The sequence below is a fragment of the Balaenoptera physalus genome, assembly GCF_965194825.1.
Source record: "Balaenoptera physalus genome assembly, chromosome: 2".
Lineage (NCBI taxonomy): Eukaryota > Metazoa > Chordata > Mammalia > Artiodactyla > Balaenopteridae > Balaenoptera > Balaenoptera physalus.
The window spans coordinates 31,446,503-31,470,629 of NC_138883.1; the positions used below are offsets into that span (position 1 = coordinate 31,446,503).

General features: G+C 40.1%; 1 protein-coding gene across 7 annotated transcripts in view; it reads right to left on the reverse strand.

Moving 5' to 3' along the window:
- Positions 1 to 22,739, reverse strand: part of PCNX1 (pecanex 1) — a 499,400-nt gene extending 476,661 nt beyond the window's left edge. For 3 of the 7 annotated variants that reach the window (XR_014261020.1, XR_014261021.1, XR_014261022.1), the window contains exon 1: positions 19,759 to 22,727. Coding sequence is in view for 4 of the 7 variants with exons in the window: in XM_082451496.1 (XP_082307622.1) it covers positions 19,759 to 19,911 (153 nt within the window). In the remaining 3 variants the exon portion in view is untranslated. Of the gene's footprint in view, positions 1 to 19,758 lie in introns of all 7 variants that reach the window. The other 4 variants (XM_082451496.1, XM_082451497.1, XM_082451499.1 and 1 more) reach the window with 2 other exon arrangements.
- Between the last annotated feature and the right edge of the window lie 1,388 nt (positions 22,740 to 24,127).

Here is a 24,127-nt window from a genome sequence, read left to right on the forward strand (position 1 = left end):
AAATAAGTAACAACAGTTCAAATTTAAGGCTTAAAAATCAAAAGAAATTAATTCAATAACAAAAGCATTAAGCCAAAGTAAAACTACAAGGACCAAGTAAAAATAAATATTTTAAAATAAAATATGAATACACACAAAAAATTAGGTTATCAAACATTATTATTTGTGTATTCTTTTATGTTTCACTCAAATAGAACGGAATAAATTGCAAGCTGAGGTCCTAACACAAGAATGTAAGTCAGTAAAATTTATAAATTAAAAGTATACTAGCTCTCTTGAGAGTACTAACAAAACCCATATTTCGTTTTTGCCCTGAGCTCACTCAATTGGCTTGAAACAGGATGATGGTATTGCATGCTATATAATCCACGTCTTCCTTTAAAAGTAAATGCTAAAATAGGGAATGCATCACACACTAGACTTTAGGTGAGATAAATATGAAAGCTGCCTACCAGAAAAAAAGAATGAAGGAGAGTATAGCTTATCTTACTACCACCATTTCCTCAGTTTCCATAATGGTAACTCTGACACACTTAAAGCAATAAATAAGAGTTTTATTCATTCATTCGACATATATTTACCGAACACCTATTAAGCCCCAGATATTCTTCTAAGGAATGTAAACACTGCAATAAATAGGATCCTTTCTCTCCTTGAGCATCTTAAGGAGAATGACTATTGTTTTACCAAGTGCCAGGTACTTTAAATGGATTGCCTCACAACAATCCTTTGAAGAAAGTCCTATTATTATTTCTATCTTACAGATAAGAAAACTTAGACAATGAAGTCACTGCCTGCAACCGGTTAAGTGGCAGAAACAGGATTTACATCCAGTCTGACTCTAGTGGTTAAGAATCTGAGTTTTTAACCACTACGCTAGACAGTCTCCCTCCAAGGCAGTGTTTCTCAACTTTTTTTTAAATTATTGCTCTCCTAAGGAGTCTTTTTAGGCATTTTTTCCCTAATTACTCCCTGTGAAATAATAAAAAACACATATATTGGCTTCTGTCCCTGGTTCTTGACACAGAGCTCCTAAAACCCTTGTGATTTCCTAAATGATGAGCGCGCAAGGAGCATCTTTTGTTCTAATATTTGGTCTTTGACTCTGGTTCCTGTCACCTAAATCCCTTGGAAGTTCCTGGGTGATGGGAATGCCTTTTGTTCTAATGAGGTGACTCTGGGTGGGCTCCTGGATGCGGGCTGGTCACCAGAAAGACCAAGCCATGATTGGAAGCTTGGGATTTTCAGCCTCATCTCTCATTCTCCATAGGGGAGAGGGGCTGGAAATGGAGTTAATAATTGATCATGCCTATGTGATGAAACCTCCATAAAATCCCAATTTTATGACGTTCTGAAGAGTTTCCAGGTTGGTGAACACAGGGAGGTGCTGGAGGGTGGCACACCCACAGAGGGCATGAAAGCTTGGTGCTCTTTCCCACATACACTGCTCTATGCATCCCTTCCTGCTGAAGGTTCACCTGTATCTTTTATCATAGCCTTTTATAATAAACTGGTAAACAGTAAGTAAACTGTTTTCCTGAGTTCTGTAAACCTCTCTAGGAAATCAATCAAACCTCAGGATGGGGTCACGGGAGCCAGTGATTTACAGTCAGTCGGTCAGAAGCGCAAGTAACAACCTGGACTTTGGCCTGGCATCTTAACTGTGGGGAAGAGGAGCAGTCCTGTGGGACTGAGAATTTAACCTGTGGGATTTGATGCCATCTCCACGTGGACAGCACCAGAATTGAATTAAACTGTAGGACTCCCAGCCAGGGTCTCAGAGAATTGCTTGGTGTGGGGAAAACCCCACACATCTGGTGTCAGAAGTGCTGTGAGTATAGCAGTGTGAGAGTAAAGGAAAAACACACAGAAGTGCAGGTTTTCTAAACACTGCTCCTCATGAAAGTTTACCACCACAGGAACACTGTATATCTATATGTACTGTGTGAACATCTGTACTTTGTACACAAAAATACTTGACCACCACCCCCCAACTCAAGAACTAATTTTCGCCCCCTTAAGGACAACAACATACCCACTGAGAATGAATGCTCTAGAGCAGTTTCGCAGCCTCAGCACTGTTGACATTTTGAGCCAGATAATCTTAAATGTTGCTGGGGGCTGTCCTATGCAATACAGGATGTTTAGCACCTTCCCTGGCCTCTACCCACTAGAAACCAATAGCACCGCTGCGCCAAAGTTAGGTTAGAATTTCCCGAAAAGTTCCAGTCCTTGAAACAATTGCTTCTCTTGCTGCTATTTACCTATTCATAAGGACTACAGTTCCAGATTTTGTTCATAAAAGACTGGAATGGACAGGATATAAACAGACTGCAAATGTTGCATCTCTGTAGCTGGAGTGAAGGAGCACATGTAATAGTAGTAGCAACGGCAAGAAGAAATAGTATTTTATATAAACACAGCAAGGAAAGAGGCCTGTATAAGACCAATTAGTAAAAGGATATTAAATTTCAGTAAAATCCATTTATAATACAGGCATACCTTGGAGATATTGCAGGTTTGCTTCCAGACCACTGCAATAAAGTGAAGAGCACAGTAAAGCAAGTCGCGCAAATTTTTTGGTTTCCCAGTGCATGCATATATGTATATATATTTACACTATACTGTAGTCTATTCAGTGTGCAATAGCATTATGTCTAGAAAAAATGTACATACTTTAATTTTAAAATACTTTATTGCTAAAAAATGCTAATCATCATCTAAGCTTTCAGTAAGTCAGAATTTTCTTGCAATAGTAAACAAAGATCACTGATCACCACAACAAATTTGATGATAATGAAAATTTTGAAATATTGGGAGAATTACCAAAATGTGACACAGAGACACAAAGAGAACAGTGCTGTTGGAAAAATGGCGCCAAAAGACTTGCTCAATGCAGGGTTGCCACAAACCTTCAACATGTTAAAAAATGCAGTACCTGTGAAGCATAATAAAGCGAAGCACAGTAAAATGAGGTATGCCTGTACATATGGTAGAACAAGGCTAACTAACCTCTCCCTCCAAAATGATGAGTGAGACAAATTATCTCACTTTATATGTGAGAACCATAACTAAATCCCTGGGAGATTTATAATGGGCTGCCACTGTATTCATATAATATGCTAGTTGAGAAGGGGAGCCAAGATTAAAGATATAATTAGATGGTGATTTCAAGGCCAGCTCTGAGAGTTCTAGATTCAGAATACATATTGAAAAAGATCCAGGGACACTTAGTTCATCCCAATCAATCATAAGTAGGCTTTCAGAAACAGATTAATCAGAAAAGCACCTTGCAAGACTGTGGAGGAACACGGTGGAGGGTGACCGTGATGGCCCTCCGGAGGCCAGAGGGAAAAACGGCAGAGGCAATCTACATAACCCTGAACCAGCGGTTTAACTTCTAGGAGCCTCTGTTTCCTCATCAGAAAAATAGGGATAAAAGCAGTATCTTCATTTCACAGGGCTGCAATGAGTATTAAGTGAGAAAACTTGAAAGGAGATAGTGCATGGGCATATAATAGCACAAGAACTATCTGATGTTGTTAATAATGCTTGAGCAACGTAGTGACAAATCTGAGATAAGCAAACAAAGAGACCTCTGAGTAGAAATGGTTCAGAGAAAACAAAGATTAACTACACAAAAGAAGATGAGGTAGGTAAGACTTGTGAGACCTCAGAATACACAGAGGTAAACATTAGTCTGACAGTGAACCACCAGAAGTCACTGGAAAATGGAGAAATACTTCCATAACATAGTAAAGAAAAAAGAATCAATATTCCAAAAAAAACTTAGTATGCTCAGTGGTAAAACACTAAAATTCCCATTAAAGAAGGGTACAAGGCAAGGCTGTTCATATTTTCAACATTATTTTTTACATCAATAGATACGTAAAGTACCATACCAAGCAATTACACAAGAGAAAAAAGTATAAATACTGGGAAGAAGTTAAAATTATTATTTACAAATATAATTGCATATTTGATAATCCTTATAAAATAAACAGAAAAATTATTAGAAAGAATAACCTAATTCTACAGTATCTGGTTGCAAATTTAATAAATTGAAATCAATAGATTTGGATGGGATCCTGGAACAGAAAAAAAGGACATTAGTTTAAAAAAAGAAAGAAATCTGTACAAAGTACAGATTATAAGTTAATAATGGTGTATTAATATTGGTTCATTGCTTGTGACAAATGTGCCACAGTAAACTAAGATGTTAAGAACAGGAGAAACTGGGTGCAGGATATATAGGATCTCTCTGAACTATGTTTGCAATTTTTCTATACATCTAGAACTATTCTAAAATAAGGTTTTTTAAAAAACCATGATTTTTCTTACATAATAAGCAATAATCAGTTAGAAAGAATTGGTTGCATTTACAGTAGTGTTAGAAACTAAAATCTAAGAATAATAATCCTAAGGGAATATGTGCAAGGTTAACATAAAGAAAACTTGTTTAAAAAAAAAATCTACTGAGGGACATAAAAGAAATGAAGAGTTCACCTTAACTCAATATTATAAAGACATCAAACTTCCCTCCCTAAAGTAATCCAAAATTCAATACTTTTCAGTAAAAAATTCAGCAACATCCCTGGGAAATGTAACAAAATGGAGGAATAAACATGCAAGAATAGCCAAAGAAATAACAAGAAGAAGAAATAACAAGGTAAGACTACTACTAAGAAAGGAAAATACATAAAACTAGGATAACTAAAAAAAGTATGGTATTGGGCTTCCCTCGTGGCGCAGTGGACAATGCAGGGGACATGGGTTCGAGGGGACATAGGATCGTCCCTGGTCTGGGACGATCCCACATGCCACGGAGCAGCTAAGCCTGTGCACCACAACTACTGAGACTGCGCTCTAGAGCCCGTGAGCCACAACTAATGAAGCCTGCACGCGTAGAGCCCGTGCTCCGCAGCAAGAGAAGCCACCGCAATGAGAAGCCAGCGCACCGCAACGAAGAGTAGCCCCCGCTCACTGCAACTAGAGAAAGCCAGCGCGCAGTAACAAAGACCCAACTCAGCCAAAAATAAATAAAAGAAAATAAATTTATAAAAAAAAAAAAAAAGTATGGTATTCATGTAAGAAAAGACATATTGATAAAACAAAATGCAAATACCCCCATGGAAACTTAGATTAGAAAGGTGGCATTTAAACCACTGAGAAAAAGACAGGACTGTTTAATACATTAGGTTGATTGGGACAACTGCCTATCAAAAAAAAAGTTTTTTTTAAACTAGACACTCATATATTGCTTACAGCAAAATAAATTCCAAATTGGATGAACTATAAAAACTATCAGATGTTTGCAATTAGATTACAGAGGACTAACATATAATTAATCCTTAATATAGAACCTCGTAGAAAATGGATAAAGCACATGAACTATTGCAGAAAAATAGGAAAAAAATGACCCTGAAGCTTATGAAAAGCAGCTCAATCCCACTCAAAGCAGGACAGATGCCAATTAAAACCACTCTAAGATACTATTTCTTACCTATGAAAATCGCAAAAGTATGTGAGGCTGTGGCAGGCAGGAGCACAAAGAGGCACTCTGATACGCACCTTGCGGGCGTGCAAAGGAAGCCATACAAACCCTCTGCAGGGCAGTTTGGCACTATCTCTCAACACTACAAAAGCATTTACCCTTTCGACCAACCAATCTCATTTCTAGGAATTTATCTTAATATTATATCTAGACACATGTGAGATGACATCTGTATGATTATTTACTGCAGCATGGTTTGTGTTAGCAAAAGGCTGTAAACGAATTAAATATCCATCAGCAGGTAACATGATAAGTAATATATCCATGCAATGCATTACTATGGAACTATTAAAAATAAAAAAACTAAACCCAACAAAAGTCCAGGACCAGACAGCTTCACTGGTGAATTCTACCAAACATTTAAAAACCTAATACCAATCCTTCTCACAGTCTTCCCAAAAACACAAGACAAAGGAACACTTACAAACTCACTTTATGAGGCCAGCATTACCCTGACACCAAAACCAGATACCACAAGAAAAGAAAATTATAGGCCAATAACGCTGATGAATAGATGCAAAACTCCTCAACAAATCAAAACCACAATGAGGTATCACCTCACACCTGTAAAAATGGCTAATATCAAAAAAAAACAATAAAGAGCAAGTGCTAACAAGGATGTGGAGACAGTTACAGAAAGATAGAGAAGATGAAAAGGCAGAGGGCTATATACCAGATGAAGGAACAAGAAAAAACCCCAGAAAAACAACTAAATGAAGTGGACATAGGCAACCTTCCAGAGAAAGAATTCAGAATAATGATAGTGAAGATGATCCAGGACCTCGGAATAAGAATGGAGGCAAAGATTGAGAAGATGCAAGAAATGATTAACAAAGACCTAGAAGAATTAAAGAACAAACAAACAGAGATGACCAATACAATAACTGAAATGAAAACTACACTAGAAGGAATCAATAGCAGAATAACTGAGGCAGAAGAACGGATAAGTGACCTGGAAGACAGAATGGTGGAATTCACTGCTGCGGAACAGACTAAAGAAAAAAGAATGAAAAGAAATGAAGACAGCCTAAGAGACGTCTGGGACAACATTAAACGCAACAACATTCGCATTATAGGGATCCCAGAAGGAGAAGAGAGAGAGAAAGGACCAGAGAAAATATTTGAAGAGATTATAGTCAAAAACTTCCCTAACATGGGAAAGGAGATAGCCACCCAAGTCCAGGAAGCGCAGAGAGTCCCATATAGAATAAACCAAAGGAGAAACACGCCGAGACACATAGTAATCAAAGTGGCAAAAATTAAAGACAAAGAAAAATTATTGAAAGCAGCAAGGGAAAAACGACAAATAACATACAAGGGAACTCCCATAAGGTTAACAGCTGATTTCTCAGCAGAAACTCTGCAAGCCAGAAGGGAGTGGCATGATATACTTAAAGTGATGAAAGGGAAGAACCTACAACCAAGATTACTCTACCCGGCAAGGATCTCATTTAGATTTGATGGAGAAATCAAAAGCTTTACAGACAAGGAAAAGCTAAGAGAATTCAGCACCACCAAACCAGCTCTACAACAAATGCTAAAGGAACTTCTCTAAGTGGGAAACACAAGAGAAGAAAAGGACCTACAAAAACAAACCCAAAACAATTAAGAAAATGGTCATAGGAACATACATATCGATAATTACCTTAAACGTGAATGGATTAAACGCCCCAACCAAAAGACATAGACTGGCTGAATGGATACAAAAACAGGACCCATATATATGCTGTCTACAAGAGACCCACTTTAGACCTAGGGACACATACAGACTGAAAGTTAGGGGATGGAAAAAGATATTCCATGCAAATGGAAATCAAAAGAAAGCTGGAGTAGCTATACTCATATCAGATAAAATAGACTTTAAAATAAAGAATGTTACAAGAGACAAGGAAGGACACTACATAATGATCCAGGGATCAATCCAAGAAGAAGATATAACAATTATAAATATATATGCACCCAACATAGGAGCACCTCAATACATAAGGCAACTGCTAACAGCTATAAAAGAGGAAATCGACAGTAACACAATAATAGTGGGGGACTTTAACACTTCACTTACACCAATGGACAGATCATCCAAAATGAAAATAAATAAGGAAACAGAAGCTTTAAATGACACAATAGACCAGATAGATTTAATTGATATATATAGGACATTCCATCCAAAAACAGCAGATTACACATTCTTCTCAAGTGCGCACGGAACATTCTCCAGGATAGATCACATCTTGGGTCACAAATCAAGCCTCAGTAAATTTAAGAAAATTGAAATCATACCAAGCATCTTTTCTGACCACAACGCTATGAGATTAGAAATGAATTACAGGGAAAAAAACGTAAAAAAGACAAACACATGGAGGCTAAACAATACGTTACTAAATAACCAAAAGATCACTGAAGAAATCAAACAGGAAATAAAAAAATACCTAGAGACAAATGACAATGAAAACACGACGACCCAAAACCTATGGGATGCAGCAAAAGCGGTTCTAAGAGGGAAGTTTATAGCTATACAAGCCTACCTAAAGAAACAAGAAAAATCTCAAGTAAACAATCTAACCTTACACCTAAAGAAACTAGAGAAAGAAGAACAAACAAAACCCAAAGTTAGCAGAAGGAAAGAAATCATAAAGCAGAAATAAATGAGATAGAAACAAAGAAAACAATAGCAAAGATCAATAAAACTAAAAGTTGGTTCTTTGAGAAGATAAACAAAATTGATAAGCCATTAGCCAGACTCATCAAGAAAAAGAGGGAGAGGACTCAAATCAATAAAATCAGAAATGAAAAAGGAGAAGTTACAACAGACACCGCAGAAATACAAAACATCCTAAGAGACTACTATAAGCAACTTTATGCCAATAAAATGGACAACCTGGAAGAAATGGACAAATTCTTAGAAAGGTATAATCTTCCAAGACTGAATCAGGAAGAAACAGAAAATATGAACAGACCAATCACAAGTAATGAAATTGAAACTGTGATTAAAAATCTTCCAACAAACAAAAGTCCAGGACCAGATGGCTTCACAGGTGAATTCTATCAAACATTTAGAGAAGAGCTAACACCCATCCTTCTCAAACTCTTCCAAAAAATTGCAGAGGAAGGAACACTCCCAAACTCATTCTATGAGGCCACCATCACCCTGATACCAAAACCAGACAAAGACACTACAAAAAAAGAAAATTACAGACCAATATCACTGATGAATATAGATGCAAAAATCCTCAACAAAATACTAGCAAACAGAATCCAACAACACATTAAAAGGATCATACACCACGATCAAGTGGGATTTATCCCAGGGATGCAAGGATTCTTCAATATACGCAAATCAATCAATGTGATACACCATATTAACAAACTGAAGAATAAAAACCATATGATCATCTCAATAGATGCAGAAAAAGCTTTTGACAAAATTCAACACCCATTTATGATAAAAACTCTCCAGAAAGTGGGCACAGAGGGAACCTACCTCAACATAATAAAGGCCATATATGACAAACCCACAGCAAACATCATTCTCAATGGTGAAAAACTGAAAGCATTTCCTCTAAGATCAGGAACGAGACAAGGATGTCCACTCTCACCACTATTATTCAACATAGTTCTGGAAGTCCTAGCCACGGCAATCAGAGAAGAAAAAGAAATAAAAGGAATACAAATTGGAAAAGAGGAAGTAAAACTGTCACTGTTTGCGGATGACATGATACTATACATAGAGAATCCTAAAACTGCCACCAGAAAACTGCTAGAGCTAATTAATGAATATGGTAAAGTTGCAGGATAATAAATAATAAATTAATGCACAGAAATCTCTTGCATTCCTATACACTAATGATGAAAAATCTGAAAGAGAAATTATGGAAACACTCCCATTTACCATTGCAACAAAAAGAATAAAATACCTAGGAATAAACCTACCTAGGGAGACAAAAGACCTGTATGCAGAAAACTATAAGACACTGATGAAAGAAATTAAAGATGATACCAACAGATGGAGAGATATACCATGTTCTTGGATTGGAAGAATCAACATTGTGAAAATGAGTATACTACCCAAAGCAATCTACAGATTCAATGCAATCCCTATCAAATTACCAATGGCATTTTTTACGGAGCTAGAACAAATCATCTTAAAATTTGTATGGAGACACAAAAGACCCCGAATAGCCAAAGCAGTCTTGAGGCAAAAAAATGGAGCTGGAGGAATCAGACTCCCTGACTTCAGACTATACTACAAAGCTACAGTAATCAAGACAATATGGTACTGGCACAAAAACAGAAACATAGATCAATGGAACAAGATAGAAAGCCCAGAGATTAACCCACGCACCTATGGTCAACTAATCTATGACAAAGGAGGCAAAGATATACAATGGAGAAAAGACAGTCTCTTCAATAAGTGGTGCTGGGAAAACTGGACAGCTACATGTAAAAGAATGAAATTAGAATACTCCCTAACACCATACACAAAAATAAACTCAAAATGGATTAGAGACCTAAATATAAGACTGCACACTATAAAACTCTTAGAGGAAAACATAGGAAGAACACTCTTTGACATAAATCACAGCAAGATCTTTTTTGATCCACCTCCTAGAGTAATGGAAATAAAAACAAAAATAAACAAGTGGGACCTAATGAAACTTAAAAGCTTCTGCACAGCAAAGGAAACCATAAACAAGACAAAAAGACAACCCTCAGAATGGGAGAAAATATTTGCAAATGAATCAACGGACAAAGGATTAATCTCCAAAATATATAAACAGCTCATTCAGCTCAATATCAAAGAAACAAATACCCCAATCCAAAAATGGGCAGAAGACCTAAATAGACATTTCTCCAAAGAAGACATACAGACGGCCACGAAGCACATGAAAAGCTGCTCAACATCACTAATTATTAGAGAAATGCAAATCAAAACTACAATGAGGTATCACCTCACTCCTGTTAGAATGGGGATCATCAGAAAATCTACAAACAACAAATGCTGGAGAGGGTGTGGAGAAAAGGGAACCCTCTTGCACTGTTGGTGGGAATGTAAATTGATACAGCCACTCTGGAGAACAATATGGAGGTTCCTTAAAAAACTAAAAATAGAATTACCATATGACCCAGCAATCCCACTACTGGGCATATACCCAGAGAAAACCGTAATTCAAAAAGACACATGCACCCGAATGTTCATTGCAGCACTATTTACAATAGCCAGGTCATGGAAGCAACCTAAATGCCCATCAACAGACGAATGGATAAAGAAGTTGTGGTACATATATACAATGGAATATTACTCAGCCATAAAAAGGAACGAAATTGAGTCATTTGTTGAGACGTGGATGGATCTAGAGACTGTCATACAGAGTGAAGTAAGTCAGAAAGAGAAAAACAAATATCATATATTAATGCATGTATGTGGAACCTAGAAAAATGGTACAGATGAGCCAGTTTGCAGGGCAGAAGTTGAGACACAGATGTAGAGAATGGACATATGGACACCAAGGGGGGAAAACTGCGGTGAGGTGGGGATGGTGGTGTGCTGAATTGGGCGATTGGGATTGACATGTATACACTGATATGTATAAAATTGATGCCTAATAAGAACCTGCAGTATAAAAAAACAAACAAAACAAAACAAAAAAAAACAAAAAAAAAAACAAGGATGTGGAGAAAAGGGAACCTTGTGCACTGCTGATGAGACCATAAACTGGTGCAGCCACTATGGAAAACAGTACAGAGGTGCCTCAAAAAATTAAAAATAGAATCACCATATGATCCAGCAATTCCACTTCTGCATATTTATCTGAAGGAAATGAAAATATTAACTCAAAAAGATACATGCATTCCCATGTTCACTGCAGCATTATTTACAATAGCCAAGACATGGAAGCAACCTAAATGTGCATCAATGGATGAATGGATAAAGAAAATGTGATGTATATATATAATGGAATACTAGTCAGCCATAAAAAAGGAAATCTTGCCATTTGCAACAACATGGATAGACCTTGTTTGGCATTATGCTAAGTACAAAAAACCAGAAAGAGAAAGACAAATACTGTATGATCTCATATGTGGGGTCTAAAAACAAAGCAAAACAAAACACAGACCATAGATACTGCATAAAGCACAGATTGGTGGTTGCCAGAGGTGGGGGTAGGGGGTGGGTGAAATGGGTGAACGGGGTCAAAAGGTACAAACTTGCCGTTATAAAATAATATATCATGAGGATGTAATGTACAGGTGATTACAGTTAATACTACTGTATCAATATATTTGAAAGTTCCTAAGAGAATAAATCTTAAAAGTTCTCATCACTAGAAAAAACCTTCCTATATATGGTAAGAGATGTTAACCAGATTTATTGTGGTGATCATTTCACAAATATACAAATATTCAAACATTATGTTGTATACATGAAACTAATATAATGCTATATATCAAGTATATCTCAATTTAAATAAAACACTGAAGAAGCCCATTTGGTACTGATGCACAGGTGTTTAAGATATATTAAATGGTGGGAAGCAGCCGCATAGCACAGGGAGATCAGCTCCGTGCTTTGTGACCACCTAGAGAGGTGGCATAGGGAGGATGGGAGGGAGACGCAAGAGGGAGGAGATGTGGGGATATATGTATATGTATAGCTGATTCACTCTGTTATAAAGCAGAAACTAACACACCATTGTAAAGCAACTTTACTCCAATAAAGATGTTAAAAAAAAAAGATGTATTAAATGGAGGGAAAACAATATATAGAATGCAGTGGTGGGGGACTTCCCTGGTGGCGCATGGGTTAAGAACCCGCCTGCCAATGCAGGGACAAGGGTTTGAGCTCTGGGCTGCGAAGATCCCACATGCCGCGGAGCAACTAAGCCCGTGCGCCACAACTACTGAGCCTGCGCTCTAGGGCCTGCGAGCCACAACTACTGAGCCCACGTGCCATAACTACTGAAGCCTGTGCGCCTAGAGCCCATGCTCCGCAACAAGAGAAGCCACCGCAATGAGAAGCCCACGCACCGCAACGAAGAGTAGCCCCCGCTCGCCGCAACTACAGAAAAGCCCGCGCGCAGCAACAAAGACCCAACGCAGCCAAAAATAAATAAATAAATAAATTTATAAAAAAAAGAATGCAGCGGTGGGAGATGGAGACAGACATTTGAATTTGCGCCTGCAAGTTGCGGTGGGATTCACAAGAAACTATTCACAGTGGTTTTCTACGGGAGGTAGTGCAGGTGGAAATCGGGAAGATGGTGGCAGATACGAAAGAGGGACTTTTCACCACCTTTTAGTTTTTTATTTAACCACGCAAATTTATTCCCAAATTTAAAAATTATTAGACGAAAACATGATTTTTTTTTTTACAAGTTTTTAACAGGGAAGGTCTTAATCACAGGAAGAAAAGTAGCAAATGTAACTACTAAAAATGTTAAATTTATATGCTCAAAAAACTCAATCATACAGTTAAAAGACAAATTAGGGGAAATTTTTAATACATAACAAAGAGCTAATTTTTAAACATACAACTGGCTCTCAAAAATCACTTAGAAAGAACATGACTTTCAAAAAAGGATAAAGGATACAACAGGCAGCTAAAAGAAAAAAGATATAAATGTCTATTAAGCCTATGAAAAGATACTTAAAGAACCTATTAATAAAAAAACAAAAATTAAAACAAGATGCCATTTTACACTATCACATCAAAAGACTCATAATAACCAATGTCGGTGAAAACAAAGGGCAACAGGTCCTTTCATACACTAGTGAGAATATAAACTGGTACAACATTTTCTGAGGTATAACTTGACATTCAATTTTAAATGTACATAATTTGACCCAGCAACTTTTCTAGAAACTTATGCTGTGAACTTCCAGGTGTAAAATCTTATATATACAAATGTGCACCACACTATTGCCACAGCATTGTTTGCTTTTATTTTGGACCCTTACTTTGGATTATATGTACTTTTATTTTGGATTATATATACTTGAGTACCACATGGAACAATTTCTACAACTAGTAATATTTTCATGATAAAAAACCTAACAATGGCATTTTAACTGGAGGGTGAAATGCTCAAGGATTATACTATACTGGGTAAAAAGCACTATATAAGCGTTACTATTATCAGTACCATAAAAGCCCCTATTACAGCCAGAGTCAAAGTTATTCAGTAATTTATTCACTGCTGAAAAAAGGAGATGAGTTAAACCAGCAACCTAAGCAGGAAACAATAAAGTATTTTCAGACAGTCACAAATAATAGACTAAAACTCCCAGGTAGTGACTGTTAGCATGAGGTGTTCACCAGCAATCACCGACAGGCTTTTTCTGTTGGTACATCTAGGGGGAGTGGCTTTTCAAAATACACTTGCCTGGAATCTCCCCCAGATACTGATTTATTGGAGTAAAGCAAAATAGGAATGCAGGCAAATTAATTCCCAGTTATTAGATGGTGGGCTTTTTTTTTTTTTTTTTTTTTAAGAAGAAAGGTAATGGCAGCTCTGTCCTATGTTATCCCTTGTGTAGAAGCCTGTGTCATATGGCAGGCCAGCAATTCTCAAGTGGAGTATCATGACAGACACTAGTAAGGAATATAAAAAGAATTCCTAATAATCTTCCAAAGCTGCTGAGTAACTTCCCTTTTAAAAAAAAAAAAAAAAAAAAGCAGACTCAGGATTATCTCAACATCAGCCTCACTCCAGCCTGTGTTGTGATATGCATCTTGCTACAGAAGGAAAAGGCATGAGCAGTTACTCAGAATGAGCAGAGGAGTGGAGGGCAGGTAGTTTGAAACCATCCAATGGAGAATTCTAATTCTCCTCACCCCACTAGTGAGCAAAAATATATAGTTATAATTAGCTGAAAGCCACCTGCCAATGCCTAGAACAGTTTGAAGAGCTATGTGGTGCACTTTGTGATTTTAGTTACTTTGACTTTCCGTGTTTTACCTACAGGTATTCTTTAATAAGGAAGAAAGCCAAGATAGATACACAGTGAAAGTTTGAGTACCACTGACATTGCATAATGATGTGAACAAAAACGATGCTATAGACACTTGTCAGTAGTTGTGTAGAGATGACCAAATCAAAGGCAAAGCCAACAACGAAAGGGAAATTTGGAACAAAACACTAACCATGGTAGATATCATGTTAAATTTTATAAATTCTAGGAACTATAACTTTGAACAATTAAACAAGGTTTAAGAAAGCTTTAACATGTTGGATATATTACAGTAAAATACTTGATAGCAGAGCAAACCATTACACCCAAGAACACCTATTCTTTCACTAAACGATCTTTTCCATAGAAAAAGGATTCACTTGCCTGGTGGGAAGATTATGGGAAATGATGTTCCAGCACAAATAACAAACTTTATAAAGGTCCCCCACCATAAGGCCTACCACAGTGGCCAGCATAGTTAAGGTTGTGAATGTATGAATTATCCTCTGCATAAAGCCTTCTAGGAAATAACTGCATCCTCCTTCCAATTCCTGAACACTTTATGACACATAAGGGATTAGTCACAGTCTACCTTGTAATATGGTTGTGCATTTGCCTCATTGCTTCTAATTTATAAATTAGGAAAACAGCATTATAGGAGGAAGCTAAGACACTGGTGTCCATTTTGTGTGAATGAGGTCTAAAGCCTTTTCCTTCTTTAGAATTATTTCACGTCATACAGTTCTTCACATGTAAAATATCTCAATTCAAAAACAGCCTCACATAGGTTAATGGTCAATGCATGGTTTAAAAATCATTTGGAATACTCTCCTCTTTTCTCCATCTAAAATGTACCTATCACAGACACAAAACCTTTCACTAATTTTTCTTATAAGACACAATTTGATTAATTGTTATAAATTGTAAAATTCCTTAAAGAATAGAATCCCAGCATGGTAAGGGAAAACAGAAAGAAAGAAAGCCATATTAAAGATGATGATACTAAATGCAATATAGTATCCTAGGCTGGATCCTGAAACAGAAAAGGGACATTAATGGAAAAACTGGTGAAATCCAAACAATGTCTACAATTCATTACTAGTACCGTACCGATGTTAATTTCTTCATTTTGACAAATGCACCATGGTTATGTAAGATTTTAATATTAGAGGAAGCTGGGCAAAGGGTATATAAGAACTCTCTATACTGTTTTTGTAACTTTTCTGTAAACCTAAAATTATTTCAGAATACAAAGTTTTCAAGATGACAACTATGGTGCTTGGATCTGTTTAGTTTATGTCTAGACAACTTTCAGGGAGTGAGGAGGATTAGGAGAACAGCCACATACATGATTCAAGTTTCTCAAATTTGTGACTAAGATTCCTGCCTATTCTCAGGGAAGTTGGCACTCTGGTTTCTATTTGCTTTGTACAAAGCTCTACAAATAGGACTTTTTTTTTTTCCCTTAAAACCTCAAAAGGAAATGGCTTGCTTTCCCCTAGGTTTTCTTTTCTTTCTTATTATAACACAAAGCAACAGAGACTAGCACCAACGGTACAAGTTATAAAACATGCAATCCCTCAGGTTCTAATGATAAAGGGAGGAAAGGAAGTGTGAACTATTTTACAATTGCAGCAAAGAAAGCATTTAATCAACTTTTAAGGGGACAGGCAGAGGAACCAGAGGAATCAGAATCAGTAACTATTTATTCCACTGTGGTTTGGAAAAATTCATCTGCAATGCTAAAGAAGTCAACAGTATAGTGGAATCTACAGAATATTTGTTGTAATCTGTGCTTTTCCATACCATTACTCTATGCTATCCTAGTGTTACTACCCCAGTGTCCCAGATGTCCTAGCCCACCTACAAAATAATTCTGTCCTCCCCAGCTATGCACAGAGACACAGGAAAACCATTTGATTTAACTCAGATAAAATGACAGAAAGAGGCAATCAGTCTTCTCTCAAAGAAACATTTCTGCTTGTTTACCAATTACCTAACTGTGAAAATTATCTGAGTGCAGAGAATAGGAAAAATCAAATAAAAGTTGTTTTGTGATATATGTTAGTGCTGTAAACATCCTTAGTTTGGACTAAGAAAAGTTTGGATTAAAAAGTACTTTAAGACAAATTCTGCCTATTATCAAAAACAGAATATTACTGAAATCATTTATTCAACATTCCGTTGAAAAAGAAATTTACAACCATTAACACTCTTTTTTGCAAAGTGTTGAGAAGAGGTGGGAAGACAAGTACTCTCAATCCTGTTGATGAAAATTTAAATTAGTACTGCCTTTCAGGAGGGCAATTTGGCATTTTTTACTATTTTCTCCTTTTCAAAAACTTTTTCCTTGGCTTCTGTTATGGGTTCCTCTCTTCTTTTTCCTTTTACCTTTCTTGTCTCCTTTGCTGATTTTTAACTGCTGTTAGGCTTTGGAGTTCTGGACAAGCCATTTTCTTTTTAATTAATTATACTTTCTCCCCAGATATTCTAGTCTGTGGCTTGGATTGTCCTCTATAATGCTGATAACTTCCAAGTAAACATTTACCAATCTTCTTTGCTAACTGCCCCTAGACTAGGATCAATCCCCTGACTAAAAGCTCAGGGTCATTCTGTACTTACCTTTTCACAACAATTCTAATGCTTGTAATTGTTCATTATCCCCGAGCTAGACTTGAACTTCCTTGAAGGCAAAAGCTGTGTTTTGTTCATTTCTAATCATTCATTTAATATTTGAGTTCTCACTATGTGCTTGGCACTGAACTAGGTCTTGACAACACAGCAGTAAACAAAAAGTCTCTGCTCTCTTAGAGTTTATATGCTAATAGGGTAAGAGAGACATTAAGTAATAAATATATACCAATTTGTAACAAGTGCTATTAAATAAAGGAGGGTAGGAGGGCTAAGAAGTATTGTAGGAGCTGGGAAGTTGCTATTTTACATTGGTTATCAAGGAAAGCCTCACATATAACTGAAACCTGAAATAAGTGCAGCACGTTAAGTCACACAGATATCTGGAGGGGAGGAGTCATCCAGACAGAGGGAGAATAGCAAGTGCAAAGGCCCTGAGGCAGGAACATAGTTATTGTGTGGGGGAAATTGTAAGAAGGCAAATGGAGTGGGGGGAGGGTAAACACATGGGAAGGGAGGCTCTGAGCTGAGTGCCATGATCTGACTTATGTTTTAAGGAATCACTCAGACATCTTTATGAATAGAGAATAAAGAATAGAAGCACTGACCCTCATTAGAACACTGCAACAACCCAGGAGAAACATAATGATGGCTTGAACCAAGGGAGTGGTGATGATGATTAGCTGGATTCTAGTTAGGTTTCGAAGACAGAACCCACAAGATCTGTTGATGAACCGGATGTGAAGAGAGAGGAAGAGAAGAATCAACGAGAGCTTTTTAAAGGTTTAGGAAGAACAGAGTTGCCATTAACATAAACAAGAAAGTCAGAGAAGCAATTTTATTTTCCCAGAACCCAGCAAATTGCCCAGCACACAGCAGACATTCAAATATTTATTTGTGAATTAAATTTAACTGTATAAACTCCCACAATAAAGTAGTGAACTCAGTGCTTTCCATTTGCTCTAATAACCCCTTAATAACACCAAGAGTCTTAGCCGAGAACCAGCTTCAGTTTTAAATTTACAAGTCTCCTGGATATAAAAGAAAACTGCTATAAAGAGCTCTGTGACAGCCTGAGGATTCTTACACCCAAAGTAATTAACCTGTTCATTAATTATGTCATATTCCTGGAAGATAGAGAAGTGCAAATAGAACTAACTCCCTGGGCCAGAATTAATGGAAAATTATAACACTTTGTGATAAATTTTCAGAAAGTGACACGACTGAACAAGTCCCCTAAAGAAATAAGCCATCAGTTACTCAGTATTTTTTTTAAAACGGTTTTTTTACCTCTAGCAGCAGGTCCCTCCCAAACGACTTCAATGAAAAATTAAAAGTTGCTTGAGAATGTGAAATTTAGTACATCTTCCTCCACTTTGTCTGCCAAGTAGTGTAAATGAGCTTCACTTAGGAAACAAATGGGTATCCTCACCAGATTTTCTAATCCAGCACCCTTACTACAGCTCCACGAAGAACCACAACATTAGCAGAAATATATATTCAAAGGCATTCTCCTAAAATAAAGTTACCAATCTTTCCCCCCTCTGGTTACTTTAAAATTTTCACCTCTCTTCCACATTAGTCTCCCTAATGCCCCACCCTAACCCAATGTGTTTTAAAAAAGAAAATGCGCTCACAACTTTCGGTGAAAATATATCTTAAAAACCTAGATCGTTCGGAGAAACTGATCGTACTGAATTCATCAACAGGCAGTACTTTCCTTTTTTCCTATCAGTACAAGGCCTTGAACCAACCCAAACAAATCTGCTGAAATGCCAGCCAGATTCCCAGTATCTCCCCCGCTCCCTACCCGCAAAGCTGGCCTGGAAATAAAAGCCACTGACCGCGGAGCCGAACAGAAAAGAACCACTGGTAAGCAAAAACAGGATTTTGAGAGGCAGGAAGGGCGAGAGTCAGATTTTCAACCACTACGTCTAAGCGAGTAAGAGCCCGGACTCCGCACAAAATATACTCCACGCCGAGCGGCACACATTCTTCCCTGCGGCTCCAAAAGCTCCGCACCCGGATTAGAGGCGCGGTGGAGGGAGGGTACTCCCCGGAGAGGAGGAGCGAGAACCGCCTCGGGGGCAGGGAGTGCCCCACGGGTGTCCGGCGCCCGAGGAACGGAGCGCAGATAAGCACGCGCGCCACGGACGGATGCGGCGGCCTTTGGGAGAAGAACGCTCGGCGCCCACCACCAGACGCGGAGGCAGGGAGCCCCACTCGGGCTTCACCCACCCGGGTAGAAAGGCTGGAGAGGGCAGGATCAGGACCCCCGAAGAAGGGGCCTAGGAAGCTACTACTTCCCAGAAAACGGGCTGGGCGCCCGGGGGCGGGAGGTGGAGGCTGCTGCTGATTCGCTTCTCCTGTCATCACTGAAACAGGGGAAGCCCTCCAGGGAGAGGACAGTGGGGAGTACGAATGGGGGAGGGGAGCACCAGAGCGCGGGGGGCGGCGAGCCCCTAGGGGACCGGGGCGCGGGATGGTGGGGCGCGCGCACCGGGAAGGGGAAGAGGGCGCACCCCCCGGCCCGGAGCCAGGGAGGCGCGACCGCCCGCCGGACTCGGGAAACCCGGCCCGCCAGAAGGGTATGGAGCCGCCCTCCTCCCCGCCCCCACACTCACCATGTAGAGGGTGAAGGGCAGGCCGAGCAGAAAGAGCCACAGGTAGAGGTGCAGCGCGTTCACGAAGGTGGCCTGGTGCGGGTCGTAGTACCAGCCCCCGCTTAGCGCGGCCCACACCCCCTGCCGGAGGATCTGCAGCGTCTGCGACCCCATCCCCACCCGGCGCCGCCGCCGCCGCCGCCGCCGTCGCCGTCCCCGCCCCGGCCCCAGCTCTGCCTTGGTCGCCGGAGCCCACAGCTGCCCAATCTATCCCCCTCCGGAGCTCCGGGAGAGCCGGCCGGCGCTTCTGTGGTCGCTGGGGTTGCTGCAGGAGGAGGAGGAGATCGAGGAGGAGGAGGCGAGCGACGGGGCGGAGGAGAGCGGAGAAGAGGTGGGGACCGGCCTTCGGAGCGCCGCCGCCATCTTGTTTCCTAACACCCGGAGTTGGAGCCAGGCCCCCGCCGCCCGCGGCCCGCCAGCGCCGCTGCCGCCGCCGCGACCCCCGCCGGCCGCCAGCCCAGAGCCTGGCGGAGAAGGAGGCCCGGCGCCCGGGAGGCACCGGGAGCAAGCCGCGCCCCCTCCAGCTCCTCCTCTCCTCTCCCTCCGCCCCTTGATCCGGCTCCCCGCGGGTGCGCGCAGCGCCTCCGCCGCCGCGGGCGCCTCCTGGTGGCGCCCGGGGGAAGCGCGAGCGGACGCGGGCCCGGCCCGGGGGCGGGGCTGCCGAGGTTCCGGGGATAGCGTGTCGAGGCTCTGGGAGACTCCACTGCGCTCCCGGTACCCGAACCTGGCAAGTTCCTTCACCCGTCCAGAAACCGGGTCTTCCACCCCCCGAAACCTTGTCAGCATCCTGGCTGACGAATTACGGTATTTATTAAAGGCCTGGGAACAATGAGGCTCTTATCTGAGATACGCCTTGAAGGCCGGAAAGAATTAGGTACAGCTGATGACGGTTGAAAACTCACAAACGCACCCACTTGGAGCAAGAATTGTGTTGGTCCATAAAGTGAGCTGGAGGCCCTTGACTGAGAAAAATAACCACGGCCAGGATTGGACAGATTTACTACTTCCAAAGACAGATAAATTAATAGAAGTTGCAAGAGGTGTAAAGGTATGGGGTGGACAGGTTGATCATTGTACACGGTGATTTTATTTTTTAACGCGCTGTAACTTGTAGCCATTTTTATTAATGGGCCAATTTAAACAGGGTTGAAAGATGAACTGCGCCTCCACCCCAAGTCACAACAGGGTCTCGTACTTTTCTTTTTATAGCTGTAAAGTCTGGGAATCATTCTTGGCTCTGTGTAATGTTTATACGGCATGTCTGATCTCATTGAATAAAATTTTTTTAAAAAAAGAGTTTGAAGTTTGAGTTTATGATAGCAATAAATGTACTGTCTATTCCTGGATTAAAGTTGCTATAATTAATGAGAAAAGCAAGGGAGCCAAAAGAAATCCGTGGTGACGTTTTAAGAAGAATATTGAAAAACAATTGCAATACCTCCCAGAGTCACACCACTTTACAGTTCAAACATTTCCACACCCATTTCATTTGACCTTCACAATACTCCTGTAAGGGCAGCATACAGGCTAGCCTTATTTTATGAATTAGCAAACTCAAGCACAAAGAAACTAAGTGATTGCCCAAGTTCTCAGAAGTGGTTGAAAGACCTCTGGAACCAGCAGTCATCCTAACTGCAGGGACTGAACTTTGGAAGTTTATTTCTCAGCACTCTCCACCTTATCCATTCAGATAAGAGTTTGAACTGGTCAATAACTGCTCAGCTTCTGGTCACCTGTGGCCAGTTTAAACGTATGGCCAGTTCTCAAAGTGTAATCCCAGGACCAGCTGTGTCAACATTGCCTGAGAACTTGTTAGAAACAAATTCTTAGAATTTCCCTGGTGGTCCAGTGGTTAAGACTCTGTGCTCCCAATGCAGGCAGCCAGGTGTTCGAATCCCTAGTCAGGGAATTAGATCCCGCATACTGCAAGTAAGAGCCCCAATGCAGCCAAATAAATATTTTTTTAAAAAGAATATTAAAAAAAAAAAGAAATGCACATTCTCAGGCATCCAGAGAAACTGTGGGTGTGAAACCTAGCTATCTATTTTAACGAACCCTCTGGAAGATTTTAATATACCTTAAAATTTGAAACTACCAATGTAGAATACCATCCCCAGCGTTGATTTGTTCATTTCCTTATAAGCACAAAGCCATAAAGTTCCAATAACATACCTTGAAATTGAGAGACGTGAATGAACACTGGCTAAAATATACTTTAAAATATATTAGTATGTCTAAAAGCAAAATTAAGGTTAAATATGCAATTTTACAATTAAGAGAGTGGGCTTGAGCCTTTGTCACAGACACAAGGTATTGTCAAGTGTTCATTTGTTTCTCCTAAAGAAGACAGGAAAGCTCTCTAAGCAGCTTTTGGAAGTGATCCCAAGCTTTTCCAACACAAAGGAAGATGTAAACAAGGATAAAATTCCAATACCACATCAGTTTCCACTCCAGCAAATATCTGCTGTAGTTTAATGTAAAAGGATTAACTGTAATTGGGGTGAGGTAGACTGGAAGAAGTGGAGACCAGAACTAGATACATCCATGGAATTGGAGGCAGAGCCATCTGTCGTGATGAGTGTGCAGCCAGAAGACAGTATTTGGAGGGTATGTAACCGGCAGCAACCAGGAAGGCAGCCAGGATCAGGCTGGTTCAACACAGAGGATGCGAGTGTGGTAAGCCAATGGGCAGCCGCTACACAGCCTTGGGAAATCCAGGAGCAGACAGAAATTGGGAAATCATGGCAAGCATTAAGGAAATGTGTTGCTTATAGCAAGGCCCCAGCCTCAGTGCTGTCTTCCAGGTCTGGATTTCTCTCCCTTTGGGGAACTGATGAAAGCAAGTAGAATTCAGGTCCTTGAGAGGAGGTACTGGGCAAGTTTGGAGGACAAGGACTTGGGCTCAGGGCAACAAGACAAGTATCCAAAGGCCAGATCTGGCAGACAGAGGGAGACTTAGAAACAAAGGAGGAACTTAATACCTAGAACTGAGACTGCATTTCATACTGACCATGGTTACTTCATGCTGAGGTCCCAGAGTATTAATATAGAACTCTAATTCCCCTCCAGCATGGCTGGGATTGATCCAAGGGCCTAGAAGTGGGAGTCACATGGCACCAGCCACTGAGTAAAAAGGGGTCAGCAGGATGAGCAAGTCCAAGAGATAGAAAAGACAGTTATAGACTACATCTTTGAGCTCTGGACTGTTAAAAGCATTTTAGAAAAATGCTAATTAACTGACTTAGGGAGTTAGCCATTGAAAGAATTCAGTGAAATGGATGACCTTTCCCAGACACGGACTCAGTCTTTGGGGTGAGGGTGGGAGGCGAGAGAATCCTGCAGTGCTTTTTATCTGTAGCTTTCAAAATGTTTATGAACGTTGCCACAACAAGCTTCCTATTTTAAAAACAGGAAGCCGAGGCGCAGAAAGGTAACATACCCTATCATACCCATAAAATACAAGAGCAGGACAAAAACTGAGGGATCTAATTTGCTAAGTGTTAACCCTCTTAGCCATGCATAAAAGCCATTAATAATGTGACACTTAGCCTGTCAAAGTTAGCAGCAATGACTTACTGCCAAACCACCACCTGACATGTGTTCATCTTTCAGCTAATTCTTAATAGAATTTTAATAAATTGTACTTCCTGACCAGGCCCCTTGAGGACTGGGAAGGCTCTGACAGTGGATGCTCTCTCCTGCCTGAAAGGGACAAAGCTGAGTGTGCAAAACCTTCTAATAACCCCCACCCAAGCCCACCTCAGAGCAGAGGCATACAGACTGCAGCTCTGGTCAGTTTATGCGGTAGCAATGATCCACTTAGACATCATAACCTCATGTCCTGCCGGCAACCTAAATGTAGCAGGTATCCATGTCTTTCTCTACACACACGCCCCCCCAGACCAGCCCTTCTTATTTATTTCTCTTGGTGAAACCAACATTTTCCCACTCGCTCAGGCTTAGAACCTCATACACCCTCCTCCATGTGTAGTTTCCTAGTCTTTCTCTTGCTCAATCCTTCCTTTACACTGCCAGATCAATCAATCTGGTGAAAACTCTCATAAACTCAGACCAAATAGCCTCCTGTTGCCTCCAGTCTCTCCTCAAAACCATTTTGCATTCCACCAACAAATTAATCTCCCCAATCCACTTTGCCCATGCCCCTCCTTTTCTCAGAAGCTTTCAATTCCCTTCTGGTGCCTGCAGTACTAAAGACACACTCCTTAGCCAAGCATTCGAGGTCCCCTACAACCTGAATCACTATTTTCTCTAACTTAGCTCCCGTTATTCCCCAACATAAAACCTTTTAACATGAATATCAGCATACACA